This window comes from Protopterus annectens, chromosome 13.part0, assembly GCF_019279795.1.
Source record: "Protopterus annectens isolate FY-2018-M chromosome 13.part0, PAN1.0, whole genome shotgun sequence".
NCBI lineage: Eukaryota > Metazoa > Chordata > Ceratodontiformes > Protopteridae > Protopterus > Protopterus annectens.
The window spans coordinates 842,863,637-842,884,400 of record NC_056747.1 but is presented as its reverse complement, the minus strand read 5'-3'; the positions used below and the strand labels follow the sequence as shown (position 1 = coordinate 842,884,400).

Sequence of the window (20,764 nt, the reverse complement as noted above, 5' to 3'; positions counted from 1 at the left end):
TAGAACAAACACTTTGTCAGTTTGCAGTGCACTAAAATTGAGAGCACTTGCTGAAGCAGAAGTGCATCTGACACATGTATCCAATAACTATGCTGAAGGACTCCACTCATCGAGAAAAGACAATATGGCTTGTTAAAATTAATTAAATTTAATTTTGTACTGTTTGTGTATATCCTTCTGTTGTGCATATGCAAGTGTGCACTTTGACGTCTTTATGCATCAACCAGTATGTGTGTATGTGTGTGTGTGTGTGTGTGTGTGTGTATATATGTTTGAATTTGTGTCTATGTATGTGAATGTGCATCTGTAAATGGTCTGTTTAGTCACTATATCTTTGATCCCTGTAACAGGAATGCGACACTGACATGATATTATTGCGATACTGAGTATGTGCAGTCTAAACTTTGCAGCTACCTCATTTTTCCTCAGCTTGCAGACCATCAGACTTTTGGGAAAAGGCAGCTGCTACTGTGCAGCAAGTTCTTATATTCACATGGATTTCTTCAGTTTCTCCAGCCATGTGAAAGTGGTTGAACACAGTGCTGAGCTGTCCCTTATTCCAGTAATATGTTGGCACTGATGTTTTTCCCTGTAGTTGCTTACACAGTACATGTGTTTGTGCATATGAGTATGCGTGCACACTGTTTGCTCTGCTGATACAGGAAATGAAAGACAATTTCTAATTTGGAGGCTGGACCAGTGACTATTTTTTTCTATCAAGTTGCTGCTTTTTTCTCAGAATGAGTAAAGGTGATGGCTTGCTAAAACTAATTGTGTTAATCCATCTGTTACTGTTGAATTTGATCCGATTTAATAAGTTAGAAATTACTGTATAAATTCACCATTCTTGCCAGGTCAGTGATAGAACCTTTGTGTTTAGTTGTATTGCTTATACCACACCAAACAACTACCATTCATTGTCCAGAATCCAGCAGATAACAGCCTTGATTTCTTCACATGTAGAAAGAATGCCTTTTATTTCCATCAGAAAAGGAGAACAAATTGTAGTGAAAGCTAGCAACTGTTTTCTAGCTTTATGGTTGTAAACTGCTGCCTATTGTCATTAGCATTAAAATCCAGGGTGAAGCTGTTGCATACCAGTTGCAGTATACTTGTAAAAAAACTCAGTGTATGTGGATGGTAATGGTTTTATTTATTTCCCTACCTTGATAACAACTTTGTCATAGTCATGCATCATTACCTTTTTATTTTTCTTCTCTGCATGTATTATTCATAACCTTGTAGTGCATGGAACATCATAATTATGCTCCAAAATTGAGGAAAAGGCAACATTAAGTACCTCTCTGATGTCAGAAAAGTGCTTAACAGGCTTTTGTTTAGAACCCTGTAATCACAGTGGATATCATGCTAGGGATCAACAACAGACCATGCCTGCTGGCAAAGAGCTGTGGCAGAAAGTGCAACCATTTTAAAAGCTGTTGTATAGTACACTGCCACCCTCATAAACAAAAGGTGTGGCAGAATGAATTTTGTAACAGCTTTTAAACTGGTTTATCCTTCAGAGGGACACTTCGTTTCTGCTTGCTATCTGACAGTGCTGAACACATTTTGCTCCTACACTTACTTCTGTTTTCAATGTACTACCAGCCAGGGAAAAAAAATGAACAGATAAAGCTCCATGCTCTGTAAAGAATTATAACTCGGTCTCATTCATCATTGACCTTGTGTGTTCTGAAAATAGATGCTAAGATTCATCTCTTGTGGTTTGCTGTCGAGGTGAATTTCCTGGCATTCATATCTCGAATGTAATAAGCTGGTTATGACTGAAGACCCAGCTGTAATCCTCAGTATTGCTGGACAGCTGCATAAAGGAGTGGAACTTCATACAGACCTGTGTGAATTTTTCATACGTGAAGAAACTCTGAAGTTTTTTTGGATGCCCCCAGTTTGTATGGAAATCCAGTAGGGTGAGGTAAACTAGAAGGCTTGTTATCCCTATTTCTGTTTGCTCTGTTTGTCTAAGTCTTTGAGACCACTGTTAAGCATGTCAGTTGTATACATTGTCATGCCATTTTGGAGAGTTGCAGTGGATTCTCATCATCCATATTGGAAAATGCTTCTGTAATGGTTTTCATAGTGGTTGAAGCCAGTGATGGTTCCTGGTTATTTTTCTTGCTGGGGCACAATATGTGTACAGTAGCTAGCTTGGGGGGGGGGTGTCATGAGAAAAAACAAAACTCAGAATATGTATAAAAGATGCACAACTATGCATTTCTGTACTAGCCAAGTCCGCCTTTCTTCACATGAATGTAGTCTTGTAATTGTGATTTTATTAACTTTTTCAACATCCTCACCCCCACTATTACAGAATGAACTTAACCAGTGATTCCAGACCTGTAATGAATCCATATGTTTTGCTTACAAGACTGTTCAGTAAGTGTTTCAGAAACCTGATGTTAGGCATTTCATAGGTTCATAGGTAGGTAGTAGGCTATTAGCCCTAGGGCCTATATAAGCCTAGCCAAAAAGGTACCCTGGCTCTCGCCACCCAAGAAAATTATTTTCCTCTGCCCCTGTCGAGCAGAGCCACAGAAGTGATCCTTGGGGTGAATTTCCTATTTCCCATCCAATCATCAAGATTTTTCTTGAAGAGTGCTAATGCGGAGCTCTGTTTGACCTAGAAAGGTAGTCTGATCCAGAGTATGGGAAGTCTCTAGGACAGGAATCTATCCCTCCAGCATGTTCTGTTTATTGTGGTGACAAGGTTTAGGTCCCTAGAGCGTGTAGCTCTGAGGGATTGGGATTTCTTTAAGTGGAGCATGTCCAACAGCTCTGGGTTTGACATAGCTTTGTATGTTAGGCAGAGATCGCCTCTGTATAGGTGATATGCGACGGAGTAAAGCTGGAGTGTTTTGAGATGGTCTGCGTAGGGCATCTGTTTGAGGCCAGTAATCCTCTTTGTGAGGTATTTCTGTGGCCTTTCCAGATGATGTAGATGTCTTGTGAGGTACCTACCAAAAAGGGCGTTGCACTCTATAATGGGTCTAATGAGTGATGAGTAGAGGGGAACAATGACCACTCTTTTTCTGGATGAGAAACCTTTTGTGATGAGGTGAGCCACGTAGAAGGATTTCTTGACCACTGTGGCGATGTGATTATCAAAGTTGAGACTATTGTCCACCTGTGTCCCAAGATCTCTTATCACACTTTTCGGCGTTAAGTAGACTACCACTTATGTGGCAGTTCATGGGTACAGAGTTTTTACCAAAGGGGATGACAATACACTTTTTGTCACTGAGCTTCAGGCCATGGCTTTGACACCAGGCATCTGTCTCAGTGAGGCCCTTTTGTAGTATGTCCACATCGTTTGGAGTTTCGATTATGGCTCCTAGTTTGCAGTCATCTGCAAACTTTGTTAATAAAGACCTTCTGTGTTAGCCTGTACTTCAGAGAAGTAGATACCAAACAGGAGAGGACCCAGGACTGAACCCTGTGGTACTCCACTTGTCACTGGTCTGAAGTCTAATTTGGAGTCTGCTACTTCCACAGTGTGGGTTCTGTCCGTGAGCCCGTTGGCAAACCCCTCTTGTGACTTGGGGATTTATACCTAGTTTAGTGAGTTTATCTATAATTCCAGAGTGGGGGATGGTGTCGAAAGACATGGCAAGATCTAGATAAGCTGTTTGAACCACCTTACCCTCATCTATGGCTTTGGTGACTGCTTCAAAGAAGTCATTCAGGTTTAGGAGACATGATCTGCCTTTTACAAACCCAAACTGGGTAGTGTCCAGAGTTTGGAGATTACAAATGTCTTTGTTTATGAATTCCATGATGATACGTTCCATGGCCTTGCAGACCAGGCTCGTCAGGCTAATGGGGCGGTGGTTCCCAGGGTCCGTCGGGCTCCCCCTTTGTGGAGTGGGATAACAGTCTCAGTGTGCCATTCAGTGGGCACAAAGCCTGAGGTGAGGCTATGATTGAACATGGTACTTGGGTAGGGTTGCCAGTTCATTCTGTAGTTCATGTAGAACGCAGCCTGGGATATTGTCAGGTCCCATGGATTCTGTGTTCCTGGCTTTGGAGAGTGTGTTTTTTTACCTGTGCAGCCGTGATTACAGGAATTTGCATTCTTCCGGTATAGAGATGGGCCCTCTAGGGGGTAGGGGTGTGGGGGGGGGGTAAAGTTAGCACGGAACCTATCTGCCAGGATGTTGGCAATATCAGTTGGTTCTGTATATTTAATGCCATTGTGCTGTAACTCAGAGTAGATCCTCATATTACATTAGGCATTTCTTGATCTAGATCTGTGCATGCAAATAACCATCATGCCCTGAATTTCAGAAAATGCTCCTTCCCATTCACAGTCAGGCCAGTTGATACCCATAATATATCCTTTCAATTCCACCAGACAAATGCAAATTAACAGTTTTTGCTAACCATAAAAATGGTCTTTGCCATATGAAACTGGTTTGTGAGAAGTTAAGTGTATGTATATGTATATATGTATATATGTATATATGTATATATATGTATATATATGTATATATATGTATTTATATATATATATATATGTATATGTATATATGTATATATGTATATATATGTATATGTGTATGTATGTATATATATATGTATGTATATATATATATATATATATATATATATATATATATATATATATATGTATATATGTATGTGTATATATATATATATATATCTATATATATGTGTGTGTGTATATATATATATATATATATATGTATGTATATGTATATAATTTTCACTGGAATTTTGTAATCTAAATTTATTTAATTTACTTCCTTAATGTTTAACTTTACAGGTAGAAGGCCAAACTGACCCTTTTAAAGTATGGATTGAACCACAAGGCAAATGCTACAGACAGACTGCAAAAGCAATTAATATAATATACACACAACTCCGTTAAACAAAGCACAGATAATATACAGAGCACAAAATTAACATAACAGGGAAAAGATTATCTAATGTGATGTTTACTTTGTGTTCGTTAGTTCAGAGAGAGCACTGCTAAATTCCCAGTGCCAAAAGACCGGTTACAAAAATAACCATATTCAAAAGACCAAGCTTCAAAAACCTGACAACATATATGGCTGAAGCGTAATACATTAAATATGCCGTTTTGTAAAATGTATTGAAAGACCAAATATAGGTAACATCAGTTTTACCTTGCAACATTTGAAAACTTGACAGATATCAAATCAATTTACAAAGGTCATTCTGACAAGAATTCCACCGTAATTTCTAATGATATTATCCATGTACTGCTGTTAAGATATTCTTATGAAATTTCAGAATCAGACTCTTAGTTTACCTTACTTTTATTGTTTTGTACAACTTAAAAAAGAGCATAAAAGAACATTTTTTATTTTGATTTCATAATAGCACATATCATTCTGATACACACTGAAATTATCAGCTTGGAAAAATGCAATGTATATATTTTAGTTTTGAGAAATGAGTGACAAAATCAGGGCATTTAATTGGTTGCATAATGCAACCTACTGGTGGTACCTAGCAATAAAGGACCATTTCTTGTAACAATGAAAAGTAATATAGCAACTTTCTTAAAAAATGTATTATTCTTCTCTGATGCAATATGCATTTAGCTGGTTATTCCATCTGTAAGACATGCACACAGCCTTATATTCCTGTAATGCAGTTTACTGCCCCTGAGTCTGAAATGTGGTAATGGGGGTCATATGTCCAGTGACAGAAAAAAAATCTTCTCCATTCAACAGCAATGGACTGGAGTTTGACTTGTGATATAATGAAATCTCGGTGCAGAAGTGTTTAGGCCATTGTTGTACTCTAGCACTGAGCAGAACTTCACCACGTGCACCTAATGAAAACCCAAGTGTAATACAAAATGTCAGCCTGTTCCAACAAAGGCACATGAACTAAAAACACTAAGGCCCTTCACTGAAAGGATATACATTTGTATCTTTCTTTGATTTGCAATGAAATTTAATTTGGTTACTTCTGATATAATAAGAACGTAGAGCACTTATTCTGGGCGTCAGATGTTGAATGACCTTCAAGTGGAAACCAAACATAGTACCAGACTGACAAAAAAAGCCTAAGTAATGCTGGATTTACTGGATGTTTGTAAGCGGCTATATGTTATTTCCCTGAAGCCAGATCAGATTAAACAACTCAGTGACTTCTAATAAGATATTTGGGTGAAGAACATTGAGACCAAGTAGAATGTGCCCTTTTGAAAGAATATATACTACTACATCTGACTGAGAAACAATCGTATAAATGGCCATGTTGCTACCAAAAATCATACCCAGCTACATTTTCTTTAGTTCTGATGTCCTATTGAGAAGAAAATGAAAAACAGCACCCCACCCTCAACACCAATGGCCATAAAAATTTAAGTGAAAAAAATACAAAGTGTATTTGTTCCTGAGTAGTGTGCAGTGTTACCACTGTCCACAGATCTGTCTAGTTTTCTGCCAAGAAAAAGTGGAAGAACCAGTCAAAGCAATTTACTTCAACTTAGAGCTTTCAAACTTTAAGCTCAGTCCACAACTTCCAGCAAGACACAGCAGTGGTCACTTTAATGTGATCAGCCACAGCCTGCCATTTTGCTTTCTTCCACTGACTGCATCCCATAGTTTTAATTTTTTCCATCTCCAAAATGTAAAAAAACAACACTGCCTCTAACAATATGGAACATTTCAAAATACGGAGGATTGACTAACAAGCTCATCTAGGAGGCTCACTGCATGGGAAATAACCGTTTCCACATGCTTACAAAAAGTTATTTTAATGAACTAATGAGTCAGGATCCTTTATCATGGCCATTAAAAAAGTGTAACAGTAAATGTGGGTCAGACTTTTTCAGTGTGAACACTGTGGAAGTTTTAACACTGACTACCAAACTGAAGATTGTTCTAATGAGTCCCATTTCATAGCTGTGCTGCCTCTACATCCCCAAAGAGACCTCCACTTCTGCCTGCCAGTTGTGATATCCAAAAGATGCAGTCAAATCACTGTGTCGGAGTTGAAGATACTGCTACTGGGAACCCTACTATATCTCAACTTCTGACAGATCTAAAAAAAGTAATGACAAAGGCCCAAAATCAGAAATAGATGCCAAATATTAGTCTATATACTTGGAATGTTGCTGCTGAAAGCTACAAATAATACGAGAAATAGACCATAAATATGAGGGAAAAATCAGGGACAGAACTATGCCCTCTGCACATAATGCCCATCCCCAATTTTTTTTTACTAATTTGTTGAATGGGCAAACCCAGTGGACAAATGGCTCCTTTTCAGGAGCAACCCGTGAGCACTGTCTGGGTTAGTGACTTGTTCATAGTTGCATAATAGGCAAATGAATGTGGAAGGAATCGAACTTTGTTCCCTTGGCACAGAAAGCAGCTCATAACAGCTCAGATCTTTAGTCCTCAGTGCTGTCTGCCAGACCATTTAAAGAGAGATTGGATGTTCTGCAAAATCAGAAAATATGCAGAGTACTCAAACTGACGTAAAAAGTGAACAGAACAGTTGTGATCCACATTCATTTTCTAAACAACAAGAACTGTGACTTTCTTCTGATTGGCATTACTGACTTAACTCTAATCGTCAGTGATTTATCAGAAAATGGAGGTCTGGCAGTTAGTGCAGAGGATTAAGTGTCTAAGCATAGTGAGCTTTTTCCTGTAGTCAAGGGTACACTGTTTGATTTTCGTCTACTTCACTTTGCCGACTTTGTGACTTTGTCACTTCACCAGACAGTGCTCCTGGTCTAATATCTAGGAAAAAGTATATATTTATGTGTATTTTAAGCACTATAAAACTCTGGCATTACCGACTGCAATCTGCAGTTATTTATATGAACTGGTCGGAGGTGTCTCTTGATTCCTCACCAGGTTCTGATTCCAAGTTGAAGCAGGTAGTGCGCGCGTGCATGCTTAAAAAAAAACTTTGTATTTTTACCAGGGGATGCTAAAATTTTACTTTGTGTTTTTTCAAGAACACTCACCAGGGCACACTATTTTTACAGCTGGGGCCTGATGTGTGTACTCGGTGTAGCACTACCCGTGGATGACTTATGAGCAGGACAAACTGGATGAAAAGGCAATTATTTATTTATATTCCCTTAACATTTTAAGTGGCGTATGCAGATCAGGTCTTCAGAGGAAAGGCTTCAGAAATTTTTGATTTGCTACCTTTGGAGAGCAAAGAAAGTGTTTAAAGTGTATCCAGGAATGTGAACAAGAACTGCGTATTTAGATTAAACTTTGCTCTCTCCTGTTCTGGTTTTGTGTTAATTATGTTCCTTTTGCTTTTTCCCCCCTGTTGTCTTCTGTTAAAAAAAAAAAAAAAAAAAATCACTCCATTGCACACATTCTTGGCGTACTCATGCCACTTGATCAGGTAGGTATATTTCTTTTTTTTTTTCCTTTTGGGGAGTTATTTCAGTCATTTGTATGAATTTTAACACTGATTGCTTTTCCTGTTCCTTCAGCATGAGTGGACACAGAGTATTGGCCAGTTCCATCTCTCACTTTTATAGTGCAACAAAGTTTGCTGTGACAGCGCTCACAGAAGGGCTGCGACAAGAACTTAGGGAAGCAAAGTCCCTTATAAGAGTAACGGTAAGCTGTTTATTTACTGTATGTTCTGAAAAATGTTTTATTTCAAAACAATTTCATCAAAGAAGCTTATAAGGCTGACATTAACCTGTTATATTACTTCTGTACATCTTAATGCACTGCTTTGTTGCTGAAAAAATATGCAGCTGAAAATGGAGGAAGAATTGATGGGTGTGGATTGATTGGCAGAATTGAACCATGACATGAGAAACTTTAGAAACGTAGAGGTGAGGACGAGTTTTTAGATAGCTGCAGTAGAACACAGACATTATGTCAAGTATGGAGTTATCAGAAGCCATGTCAAGGGAGACAGAAGTGTTAAACATGATTTTCTTTTACGGAAAAAGTTTTATATTGTAGAGGCAAGCCAACCACATCTGTTATGCAAGAGGCATTACCCTTTCAGCTCCTAGACTAGTAAACGACTCAGAGGTCACTATCCCGGCGGGACAGGACATTGTCATGATAACATCTGTATTAGTTGACCACATGATTTTCTTTTACGGAAAAAGTTTTATATTGTAGAGGCAAGCCAACCACATCTGTTATGCAAGAGGCATTACCCTTTCAGCTCCTAGACTAGTAAACGACTCAGAGGTCACTATCCCGGCGGGACAGGACATTGTCATGATAACATCTGTATTAGTTGACCAGTCCACAATTTGGCCAGTTATGCTTTGTTGCAGAAATGGCATTTGAGATGTAGCACACTCCCCCCTGTATTACACAAGCAGTGCTGCATAAGGGTTCATCATTTCACACATCCTACAGTACACCACAGACAGCTATTGTGCTGTATCCTGTTAGACCCAGGTTTGAGCTTCCCTATCTCTGCTTAGAATGGTATGCAACTCTAAACAGGTCACATAACCAAGTCAGAACTCTTAGGTCACCCCTAAAAAGATAAACGTCTGCCTGCTGTGCTTTAGTGTAGATAAAATGTTTTATTTGCAGATATTACAGTTGTAAAGTTATTGGTGAATGGTGGAAGGTATCCACTGTAATTTCTTGATGATAAACTCGTTAAGTGTATAAATGTCAGGCTAGTGACTTTTAGATCCACTTTTCTTCATGTATTGCACTTGTTTTCATATACTTGCTGTGTTTTGGTTTAATGTCCATACATATGTATTTATGTAAGTAGGTAATTAAAACAACACATGCATAGTTGCATAGGCATTTAGTACAGAAATAGCTATGCATATTTTTTCACTTGTTGCAGGGAAAGCCCTTGAATTAGAAATCCCCTCCAGGAACAGCTTGTAGGAAAGCATCCATAATTGTAATGAAGGATAAAAAAAAACTTGCAAAAGAAACAAGTGTGGTAGTTTTACCTAAATGTTTTTAAAGCCACACAGACATGGGCAGTAGTGCTGAAACACTGGAAAACTGAAATGACTTGACATATTTCAAACATTGGTTGATAACACCCAGTTCAGCTTGGAGAAAAAGAAACACAAATTTACTGATTAGTAAAGTTTCTCTGCTGCTGGTGATGTGATGCATCAGTTAAGCTGAACTGAATTCCTGGTAATAAGCTGAAGGGGATGGTGGAGTAATTTGGGATAGATATGAGGTTTCCAGACACTTGACATGACAGCCTAATTAATTGTGTTTTGGTGAAGAATTGAGATGAGGGAACCAAGTTGACGTATTGAAGAATAGTGAGGATGGAGTTGTGTGGTCACAGACATTGTCCTACACTTGATGGGTGTGTGGGTGTGGGTGTAAGTGTTGAAGAGAGCATGCTAACCCATACATCTGAAGTTAATCATCTTCCTATTCATCACTGATGGGTTCGGTTCCGAGCCCTCGGAACCGAGTTAGCCTTATACCAAGCTTGCGTGCATCAAAAACTCTCGTGCTAAGCTGCTACCCACAATGCCCTTTATTCAGTTACCTCCAATCTTGTTTGCTGAGCAGCCATATAGCAGCATTTCTCCGAGCTCTCCAGCTAAGTGATTTATCTTATATATTTACAAGTTTTTGTAAAGATTTTTTCTCGTTAGTGATTGTTCTTGATATCTTTCTATACTCAGCTCTACCCACAGGTATCCCTTTCGTACCATTGTTGGTATTTTGAACTTTCTGCCCTTGTGGTATCTTATTACCATTGTTGGTATTTCCTCTCGCTTTACTTTCTTCACTTTCCTCACTCTTTCCCTTTGTGTGTGTGTGTGTGTGTGTGTGTGTGTGTGTGTGTGTGTGTGTGTGTGTGTGTGTACTATTATGTCTGAAAAGAAGGGAACTATGGGGTTTAAACACTGCTCTTCTTGCAGTGGTAAACTTCCAAATAGTGACCTTCATGACTTCATGAAGAGTGTGTCTACTGTTTGGAGGTTCTGCATTTGTCTGCGTAACCCCCATGTGATATTTGTGTTAGCTTCAGTCAGCAGATGCTGAATGAATGTCGGAATAAATTGATTCTGAAGAGCCTGCTTTTATCGCCTTTTTCAGAGGCTATTTCTGCAACTGCGGTCTCATCCACTCCTTCTGTGGACAAGAAACGTCCTTGCTGAGATCCCTCTTCACCGGCTGGTGACAGAGGTAAAAGCCGTAAGCACAAGGCCCAAAAGTCTTCCTCCTCTGTTCTGACTACATCGGTTCTGAGTTAGACTCCAGTGAAGCTTACTGAGGTCGCCTTGTCGGCACCTACCCCGGCACCGATGACTACGGTGCCATCTATTACCTCTGTTCTGACCAGTTTATCTGCCTCTGTCTCGGCACCGACATCACCCATCTCTGCTCCAATGTCTGTTCCGACAACAACTTCGGAGCCGTTCTTGACATCCACCCCTGTTGTGACCTCTGCTCCGAGCCCGTTCTCTGCTCCAACCATTCCATTGTTGCTGGTTTCTAAGCTGGAATTGGTGCTGTTCTGTGATGCACCATGGACCTGATACTCATCTGTGGACCCGTTTGCTGGACAAGCCTGCAGCCCCTTTTTGGACCGGCCTGATTCCCCCTTAGGGGCATCGGTAAGATCCATCAGAAGCCTTTCAGAATTGGATGTGGTGTGCCTTTTTGACCAGCTGCTGACTGCTAGGGGAATTTCAAATTTGCCTAGACCCTATCCCACTCCAGGCTTTGGGTCGATTACTCCGGCGACCCCTACATACTCTCCTCCCTTGGATCCCTCTGTTCCAAGGCTCATATACCCGATGTTTTCGAAAGGACCCCCTTCCTCGCCTACAACTACAGTGTCTGAGGCCCCGTGGCCTCTTTGGGTGTTGGTTCCATCGGAACCCACCCTCCCTCAATCTCATGCTTGGGGGGTGGAACCTCTGGTTCCGGTCCTGGTTCCGACTGTGTTGTCAGTCCCGGTTTCAGATTCGAAGTTGACTACTGCCCCGAGTTTGCTTGAGGCTCCGTCCCCGGGGGCAGACTGTGAGGAGTGGGGTGTGACCCCGGTTCTGATTTTGTCTTCGGTTCCAGGCTTCCACTACTCTTCGGGCAGGCCCGCTTTCCGGGTGATGGAGAGGGTGCTTGCTTCTAGCAATCCTCCCACATCAGTTTTCCCCCTAGTTCCTTCTGAGCCACAGCTGTCAAAGGCCACCCCCCCAGGACTCCGAGAGCACAAGGCCCAGAAAACCCCCGTCCAGGGTATCTCTCTTTCTGAGTCTTCTTCGGATGTTTCCTACAAAGAACCCCCTCAGATACGGGTGTGTAAGAGGAAACACATGGACTCCCCAGAGGAGTCCCTCACAGAAGATATGGACTACGATGATGGGGAAGGATCCCCACGGTCACCCCCTGACTGTGTCTCCTTTGGAGACCTCATGGAAATCTTGAAACAGAGGTGTGACTGGAAGCCCTCCAATCCTTCCTCAGAGGAATCCATATTGCTGCAGGCCTTTCGCTCTCGGCCCTCTACTTCTTGGGTACCCCCCTGCTGATGAGTTGGTTAAGCTTATCGTGCAGCGGAAGTGGAAGAACCCAAACTCCATTGAGGCCATCCTCAGGAGATCAGACAAGTTACTCTCCCCTCCAGGGAACCAACCCTATTGGTCTAGAGGCTTGCCAGTGGACGCTATGGTGGTGGCGGCGGCAGCCACGAAAAAGGACCTTGCAGAAGAGTCCTGCTGTCCACCTGCCCAACAGAGAGTCCTGGACAGTGGACAGGTTAGGGAAGCGTGTTTTTGCATCAGCTACCTTTGCAGTCAGGTCTCTGAACTTTTTGGCACATTTTACGAGGCTCCAGCGAGATCGTATCTCCGAACTCTCCAGAACCCTCACGGGCCAGGTATCAGATGGAGCACGAAATAAAGTTGCTTCCCAACTTGCCACCATAGAGTCAATATCTAATTCATCCATGAGGTTGCTGTCACATTCAACCAAAGGAGCAGCTAGAGCTGCGGATGCAGGCATAGTCATGAGACGCCACACCTGGATGCGCATTTGTGACCTCGCGGACTCCTTCAAGTCTTCCTTTTTAAATGCTCTCATTGAACCATCAGCTCTGTTCAGTACTAAGGTCAAGAATACATTAGCGAGGTGCGAGCAAGACGGAAAGACCTGGTCTGCCGTAGACCTACGCTTTTCCAAACGTCAGCATTCCTTCTCCAGGAATCAGAGGAGTAGGAAGATGTGGCACAAGATGTCTCAATGTCGTTTCCATGACATACATGGTGAGGACTCCCCCAGAGGCGGAGGGGTTCCAGTAATGGAAGACACCCCTTTCCGGGCAGAGGGGTCCTCGGAACCAGGGCTCCAGAGATTCCTTCTCAGGTAGACCGTATCAGCGCTCCTGAAGCACTGCCCGATTGCTTTCCTCTGGATTCAGTCGGGGCGCATTTTTCTCTGCACCAAGCTGCCTGGCTCTCTCTTACAAATGATCAGTGAGTGCAGCAAATCTTTACCATAGGCTACCACATTCCCCTAATGTCTTATCCAAGACCTCCAAAATCCCTTCCCGATGTTCCACCCAGTCAAAGGGAGGAAACAGCTTCTGAAATATGAAAGCTATGTCAAAAACGAGCCATCCAACAGGTCCCCCCAGATCAGTGCAGATCAGGGTTCTACTCAAGATTCTTTTTAGTGCCAAAGAAGACAGGGGACTGGAGACCCATTCTAGATCTCGGGCAACTCAACAAATCGGTAGTTCAGACCAAGTTCCGCATGGTCACGATTCAATCCATCCTTCCTTTTCAGCAGGGGGGGTGTGTGTGTGGATGTGCTCATTAGATCTCCGGGATGCATATTACCATATTAAAATGGACAGGCGCTCCAGGAGCCTCCTTCGCTTTCGGTTGGGAGCCAATCACTACCAATTCAGAGCCCTGCCTTTCAGTCTCTCGACTGTCCCCAGAGTGCTCACGAAATACCTTGCAATGGTAACAGCTCATCTGAGACTTCAGGGATTTCAGGCGTTTCCGTACCTAGATGATTGGCTCCTCTCCGCCCCCACCAAGCATCTACTGGTCAGGGCGCTCCGCTACACCCTGGTTCTAGTGGAGTCCCTGGGCATTACCATACACTGGGAGAAATCCAACTTTCAACCCTCACAATGATTGGAATTCATAGGGAACAGTATTCAACACCTAGTTAAGCCTGATCTCCCTTCCTCTTCACAGGCTTCAGAGATTAAGGGCACAGATTCAAGTGATACTCTGTTGAAGAAAGGTGTCTGCAAGGGAATTTCTCCAGGCCCTGGGATCTATGGCTGCAGCATCCCTATTGTTCCCCTAGCCAGACTGCACACGAGATTACTACAGTGGCTCCTTCAGGCCCAGTGGATAACCAATCTTCACCCCTCTGAGATCACAGATTCTCATCACCAAAACTTACAAACAAGATCTCCTCTGGTGGATGAATACAGATGCAAAGCTTTAGTGTCGCCCCTTCCAGGCTCACCAGCCCAGCACCACGGTGACCACTGATGCTTCCCTGATGGGGTGGGGAGGGCCACTTCCAGGGAAAGTCAGTCCAAAGCATGTGGTACAATGTAGAGGTCAACTTGCATATCAGTGTCCTGGAGTTGAGTGGTGCTATTGATGTTGCAAGCTATCCATCCACTTCTTCCATCCGGAACGATTGCTGTCCAGCCAGACAAACATGTCCGTGGTCTGGTACATAAACAGGGAGAGTCCAAATCCTACCTCCTGTGTCGCAAAGCCATGAGAATCTGGCATTGGGTGATAGCTTCCAACCTCTTCCAGATTGCAACGCACATCCCAGGGGGAGCTCCAGCGTGATTGCAGACAGGCTAACCAGATGCATTCTCCGTCCTCACAAGTGGTCTCTCAACATGAGTGTGGCGGTGAAAATTTTCAGCCGTTGGGGCCAGCTATGCTGCGACCTTTTTGCCTCCCCCTCAAACACAAAATGCAGCAGCTACTTTGCCCTCTTTCCCCCTCTTGGGGGGGTCACTGAAAAACACTTTGATTCATGATTGGCCCATGGGTCTCCTTTATGCTTATCCTCCAATTCCTCTGATTACCCTTGTTCTAAGGAAAGCTATTCAGTTGAGAAGCAAAGTGATCCTCATTGCTCCGTTCTGGCCCCATCAGGTATGGTTTCCCTTCCTTCGACCTCATCTGCTACAACCTCCTTGGATCCTAGACACTCGTCAGGACCTCATATCTCACCCACAAGGGCTGACTCCCCCAAATCTGTCTACTCTCAAGCTGACAGCTTGATTTCTCCACTTCTGTTCATTGCCAGGCAGGAAACCCTTTCTTCCCCCATACGTGATATTATCTTGGCCTTTCGTAAACCATCCACCAGGAGACTTTACAGGGACAAATGGAAAAGATTCTCTATTTGGTCATGTAATCAGAAACTAGATCCGTCCTTGGCCCCCATAGACACTATTCTTCTTTACCTGGCTGAACTGTTTGACAATGGGGTGTCAGCTTCCACCATTCAAGTCCATCTAGCAGCTGTTTCCAACTTCCTTAATGGTTCAGATGGAGTCCCGCTTATTTCCTCTCGCCTTTGCAAGACTTTCCTCAAGGGTATTTTCCTCAGCAGGCCTCCCATCAGGCAGCCGGTGGAGGCATGGAATCTCTCCTGGGTTCTGTAGTCTCTTTCTCTGCCCCTCTTTGAGCCTGCTGCATCATGTGATCTAAAATTCCTGTCATGGAAATCCTTATTTCTGGTGGCTGTCACCTCAGGCAGACGAATTTCTGAATTACAAGCATTATGTATCAAGAGCCCTTCTCTGATCTTTCTTAAGGACAGAGTATCACTTCGTACTAACCCATCCTTTCTCCCCAAAGTGGTTTCTGACTTTTCAGTTAACCAGTCCATTGAGTTTTTCCCAAATTATTCTAACAATGGAGAATACTGCCTACATTCCTTGGATGTTCATAGACAATTATGTTTCTGTCTGGACAGAACTAAATCCTTTCACAAGTCAGACCAGCTTTTAAATTCCTTTGCGGGTCCTAGAATGAGAGGTGCAGATGTCCTTCAAGAATGCAACTGCAGTCATAACATATGGGTTGTCCTGCCTCAGGCAGCCCTCGGTCGGCCGAATTCCAAAGTCTGGGTCTGGCGTCGGCTGGTGTCGCCCCCTCCGGCGTCACTGGCTGGAGTATAAAGGCATCGGCCGACACCATCTTCTTCAGTCTTTCTTGCCGCGCGGTGCCCGAAGCAGAAGCAGTTCGCAAGTGCCGGTCGGTCAGCTCCTGTGTTTTCAGTACCGAAGTCATCTAAAGCTAAATACCCCATTGGGAACATTTTTCTTGCCTCAGCCGATGTCAGAACAAATTGAGAAAGTTAGTAATTGTTTGTCTTGTGGTAAACAAATGCCTCATAAGGACTTCCATTCTTACTGTCTTCCTTGCCTGGGCCCAGACCACGACGTCTCGGCCTGTGCTTGCTTTAATAAGCGCACTCTCAGGCGCCGGCAGAATTTGCTGAAGACTTTTTGGCGAATCCTTCATATACCATGCCATCGGATCAACTGACAGCTCAATCTTCCAAAAGCGGAAGGACGGGACCGGCATCCTCGGCCCGCGTCCTCTACCGATACTACTCCTAGACCCTCCGCTAGTGCTTGGTCCCTGAAGCGGCAATTCAGCCGCTCCAGGCCGACACAGCGTTAACTAGTCCTTCGGTCCCGGAGACCTCTCTGGTGCGGTTGTTGATTTTCCTCCGGATACGGGTTCTTGATTTACCCGACACCATTCCGGTGGACAAGGTCACTCCTGCACGTGGGGCTGCTAGGCCTCCTGTATCTATGTCCATCAAGGCCTTTGCACGTGCTAAGGCTGCCAGCCAGGCCAAGGCCCATCCTAAACCTGCTGTCCAGGCCCCCTCTTCTGATAAACAGATTATGTCTCTTGCTGCAGACCTTATTTCCCTTATCAGGGGGTCTCAGCCTCACCCAGACAGAGGTTCTCAGCCTCCTGCAGAGAAAAGGATTAGAACTGAGCAGACTGAAAACCTCTCTTCAGATGAGGCCCCTGGGGATTCTGAGCATTCAGATATTCAAGAAGAATCCTTCCAGGCCTATGAGGACTCTGATGCTGAGGAATCAATACCCTCTGCCTCTCCCCCAGAGGATTTCTCTTTTGGTGAAGTCCTGCATTCAATGAGGGAACATTTCCAATGGCAGGGTCAGGAATTCTCTGAGTCAAGGAAAAGGCTCCGTACCTTCCTAAAGCTTCCCCAGCACAGACCTTTAGCTATTCCTCCTGTAATGGATGTTTTGGATGATGTTTTCTCCGATTCCAGTGCTAACCCTGACTCTCTCCCCCCTGCTCCTGTCAAGCAAGACAGATATTACAGAGTCCCTGACACTCACAAACATCTCTTTAAGGCCCACACCGTGGATTTATAAACTATTTCACAGGGTCCAAAGGGAGTGGCTACCTCCACTGTCAAGAATCCTTTGCCAGCGGATAGGGAAGCCAGGTCTATGGAGAGATGGGGTAAAAAAGTTTATACCTCTACCACCCTAGCCATGAGGTCTCTTATTTCATATGTTTCAGTACCAGGATTTTTTACTGGATGATTTACAGAAAAAGTTAGCCTCTCCTGAGCCTATTGACAGAAAGGCATTGCAGAATCACATACATAACACTCAGCAGGTTAACAATCATTTTCTTCATTGTGGTTATGATGCATTGGAAGCTTCATGTAGGGCAGCTATGACTGAGGCTGTGATACGTAGACATGCTTGGTTAAAAGATCAGCCACTGCCAGACCATGTCAAAGTAAAGTTACTTGATGCACCTCTGGAAAAACAGAAGCTGTTTGGCGCTAATGCACAAGATGTGTTAAGTCCATTGAGGAAAAAGCTAAGTCAGTACAGACAGTCAAGGATTTCCTCCAGGTTCAGCCACCCAGATTCAGTGGAAACTGGCCTTCAAAGATTTGGTCCTTCCCAGACTCGGACAAGTTTCAAAGGGGAAAGAACAGGCGTGGCCGAGGATAATACCGGGGCTCCTACAGGGGACGCCAATGGCAACCTACAAATCAAAGAAGTACTGCAGCCAGTCCAGCTGCACCACAAGGACAATCACAATGACTTGACTTTCATACCGCCTACAAGGGCTCAGAGAGAAGCACCCTTGGGTGGAAAATTATCCTTATTCTCAAAGAACTGGCATATCTTAACCAAGGACAGTTGGATTCTGGATTTAATAGACAGGGGTTACAGATTCCACTTCCATACTTTACCTACAAGACAAGGCATGCCAAACCTGCCACACCATCAAAGGGCAGAGGCACTCATTCAAGATGTTCTTCATCTCACATTGCTGCAGTCCTTACATATGGGTAGTCCGCTGTCCTCGGTCGGCCCGAATACCAAAGTATTAGGCTGACGTCGGTCAAGGCGCTTAAAACTGACATCAGGACGTCAGGGTACAAAAGCGCATGACAGACGTCATTTCCTCAGTCTTTTTTGCCACATGGTCCGATGCAGAAGCAGCGTTGCAAGTGCCGTTCGGCGTTCTGAAATTTTTCGAGTTCGGAGTTTCAGACCGAATCCAAGTTGGCTAAGTACCCGTTGGGAATATTTTGTTTTTTTCTTGCCTCAGTGTATTACCAGATGTCAGAAAAAGTGAATAATTGTATTTCTTATGGGAAACAGATACCGCATAGGGATTATCATTCTTTGTGCATTCCTTGTTTGGGGCCTGAGCACGGCGTCGGGTGTCGCTTTGTGCTAGGTTTAATAAGCGCACTATTAGCGAAGGTTAGATTGTGCTAGGCTGGTCTTGAGCGGTGCAATTATAACATGCCGTCGGATACTCCGGCCGCTTCCAAGAAGCGCAAAGACAAAGCGGTTAAACCCAGGCAAGATGAGTCGTCCGTCGGACGCCGGTTCTTTAGAGCTTCAATGGAACCGGTGGTTCGATGGAGGCTTCTCTGGAGTCTCAGGGGGAGACCTTGATTTTGCAGGATGTGGCCTCTCAAGAGGCAGGCCAGGCTGAAGGGGCTTCTCAGGTTTATGTACTCCCCTCCCTTCCCAGGGTGGTTAGGCCCTCTCCTTCTGTTTCCAAGGCTTCTTCCAGAGGCAGGCCAGGTTTAGCTTCTGTTGGTGTCACTCCTAGTTCAGCAGGGTCTGTGCCTAAGAAGCACATGCTTAAAATGGCAGAAGATTTGATTACTCTGATTAGAGGTTCTATGCCCTCCTGATAAGAGGCCTAGGGTGGAGCCAGAGTTGGAAAGTTTTGAACAGGCTTCGGATGATTCAGAGTCTTCGGCTGAAGACTTGCAGGAGTACACTCCTTATTCAGATTCTGATGCAGAAGATTCCACTCCTTCTGCTTCTCCTCCAGAGGATTTTTCTTTTTCAGAGACACTTCATTCTATGAGGGAACATTTTAAGTGGGAAGGTCAGGACTTCTCTGATTCACGGAAAAGGCTTAGGGAATTTTGTTTTACCTCAACATAGGCCCTTAGCTATACCCCTGTTCTGGATGTTGTGCAAGATGTATTTTCAGAGGCTTCACTTAATCCTGATTCTCTGCCTCCTGCCTGTTAAACCGGATAGGTATTACAGGGTGCCTGAGGCTCATAAATATCTCTATAAGAGTCCTAGGGCGGACCCAGAAACTGTTAGTCAGGGACCTAAGGGTGTCAAGGCCTCTGTTGTAAAGAATCCGGTTCCTCTAGATAAAGAGGCCAGAGCTTTGGATAGATGGGGAAAGAAGGTCTATACATCTTCTACCTTGGCTATGAGGGCTTTGAATTGCCAGTTTCATATGTTGAAATATCAAAATTTTCTTCTTTCGCAATTGAAATCTAAGGTGGATGCTCTGGCAGAAGGCATTGACTGTAAAGAATTACAAGATTTGGTGCATGTCTCTGAACAGGTGGGTAAGCATTCTTTGCAGTGTGGTTTTGATGCTTTGCAGGCCTCTTCTAGGGTGGCTGCCACTGGTTCAGTTCTTCGCAGGCACGCCTGGCTTAAGGATCAGAATTTATCTGACCATGTTAAGACAAGGATTTTGGATGCTCCTTTGCAGTCTGAAGTGTTGTTTGGTCCACCTGTGGAGTCAGTCTTGAAGAAATTGGAAGACAAGGCTAAGTCTATGCAGACTGTTAAAGATTTTTTGCAAGTTCAGCCCCCAAAGTTTAGTAGAAATTGGCCTGCTAAGGGGTGGACGTATCCTTCTTCTGATTCTCAGTCTAGGAGTAGATCTAGACGTGGTAGGGGCAGAGCTCAGAGTTCCTTCAGACCTAGAATATGGAGTTCACCTGCACAGTCTTCAAGTGAGGGCAGGGGCCAGTCCTTTCGTAAACAGGCCCAATGACCTACTTTTTCAGCTGCCAGATCCTTCTTGCCTGGCAGCGCCTTTGGGAGGACGGTTGGCACTCTTCAGGGAAAATTGGATTTTAATTACCCAAGACAAATGGGTATTGGATATCATACACCAAGGTTACAAGTTTTATTTCCATACGTTTCCTCCTTTCAAAGGCATGCCAGACGTTCCTCCTCAGCAAAGACTAGAGGCTCACAAACAGATTTCTCTACTACTTCAAATAGGAGCTATACAACCGGTCCCTTTGCCAGAAGTGGGCCTAGGATTTTATTCTCGCCTGTTTCTAGTACCAAAGAAAGGGAACACGTGGAGACCAATTTTGGATTTATCTATCCTCAACACATATCTGGACATTCCCAAGTTCAAAATGTTGACGTTACAACAGCTTTTACCTCTGCTGGGCAAAGATCACTGGATGGTGACTCTGGATCT

General features: G+C 43.6%; 1 protein-coding gene across 3 annotated transcripts in view; it reads left to right on the top strand.

The window, feature by feature from the left end:
- The window catches only part of DHRS11 (dehydrogenase/reductase 11), a 1,041,955-nt gene that overhangs the window by 588,342 nt on the left and 432,849 nt on the right, over positions 1 to 20,764 (top strand). For 2 of the 3 annotated variants that reach the window (XM_044054565.1, XM_044054564.1), the window contains exon 4: positions 8,483 to 8,612. The exons of the other annotated variant lie outside the window; for it this stretch is intronic. In XM_044054565.1, the coding sequence (XP_043910500.1) occupies positions 8,483 to 8,612 (130 nt within the window). The remainder of the gene's footprint in view (positions 1 to 8,482; positions 8,613 to 20,764) is intronic. 3 annotated transcript variants of the gene reach the window in all.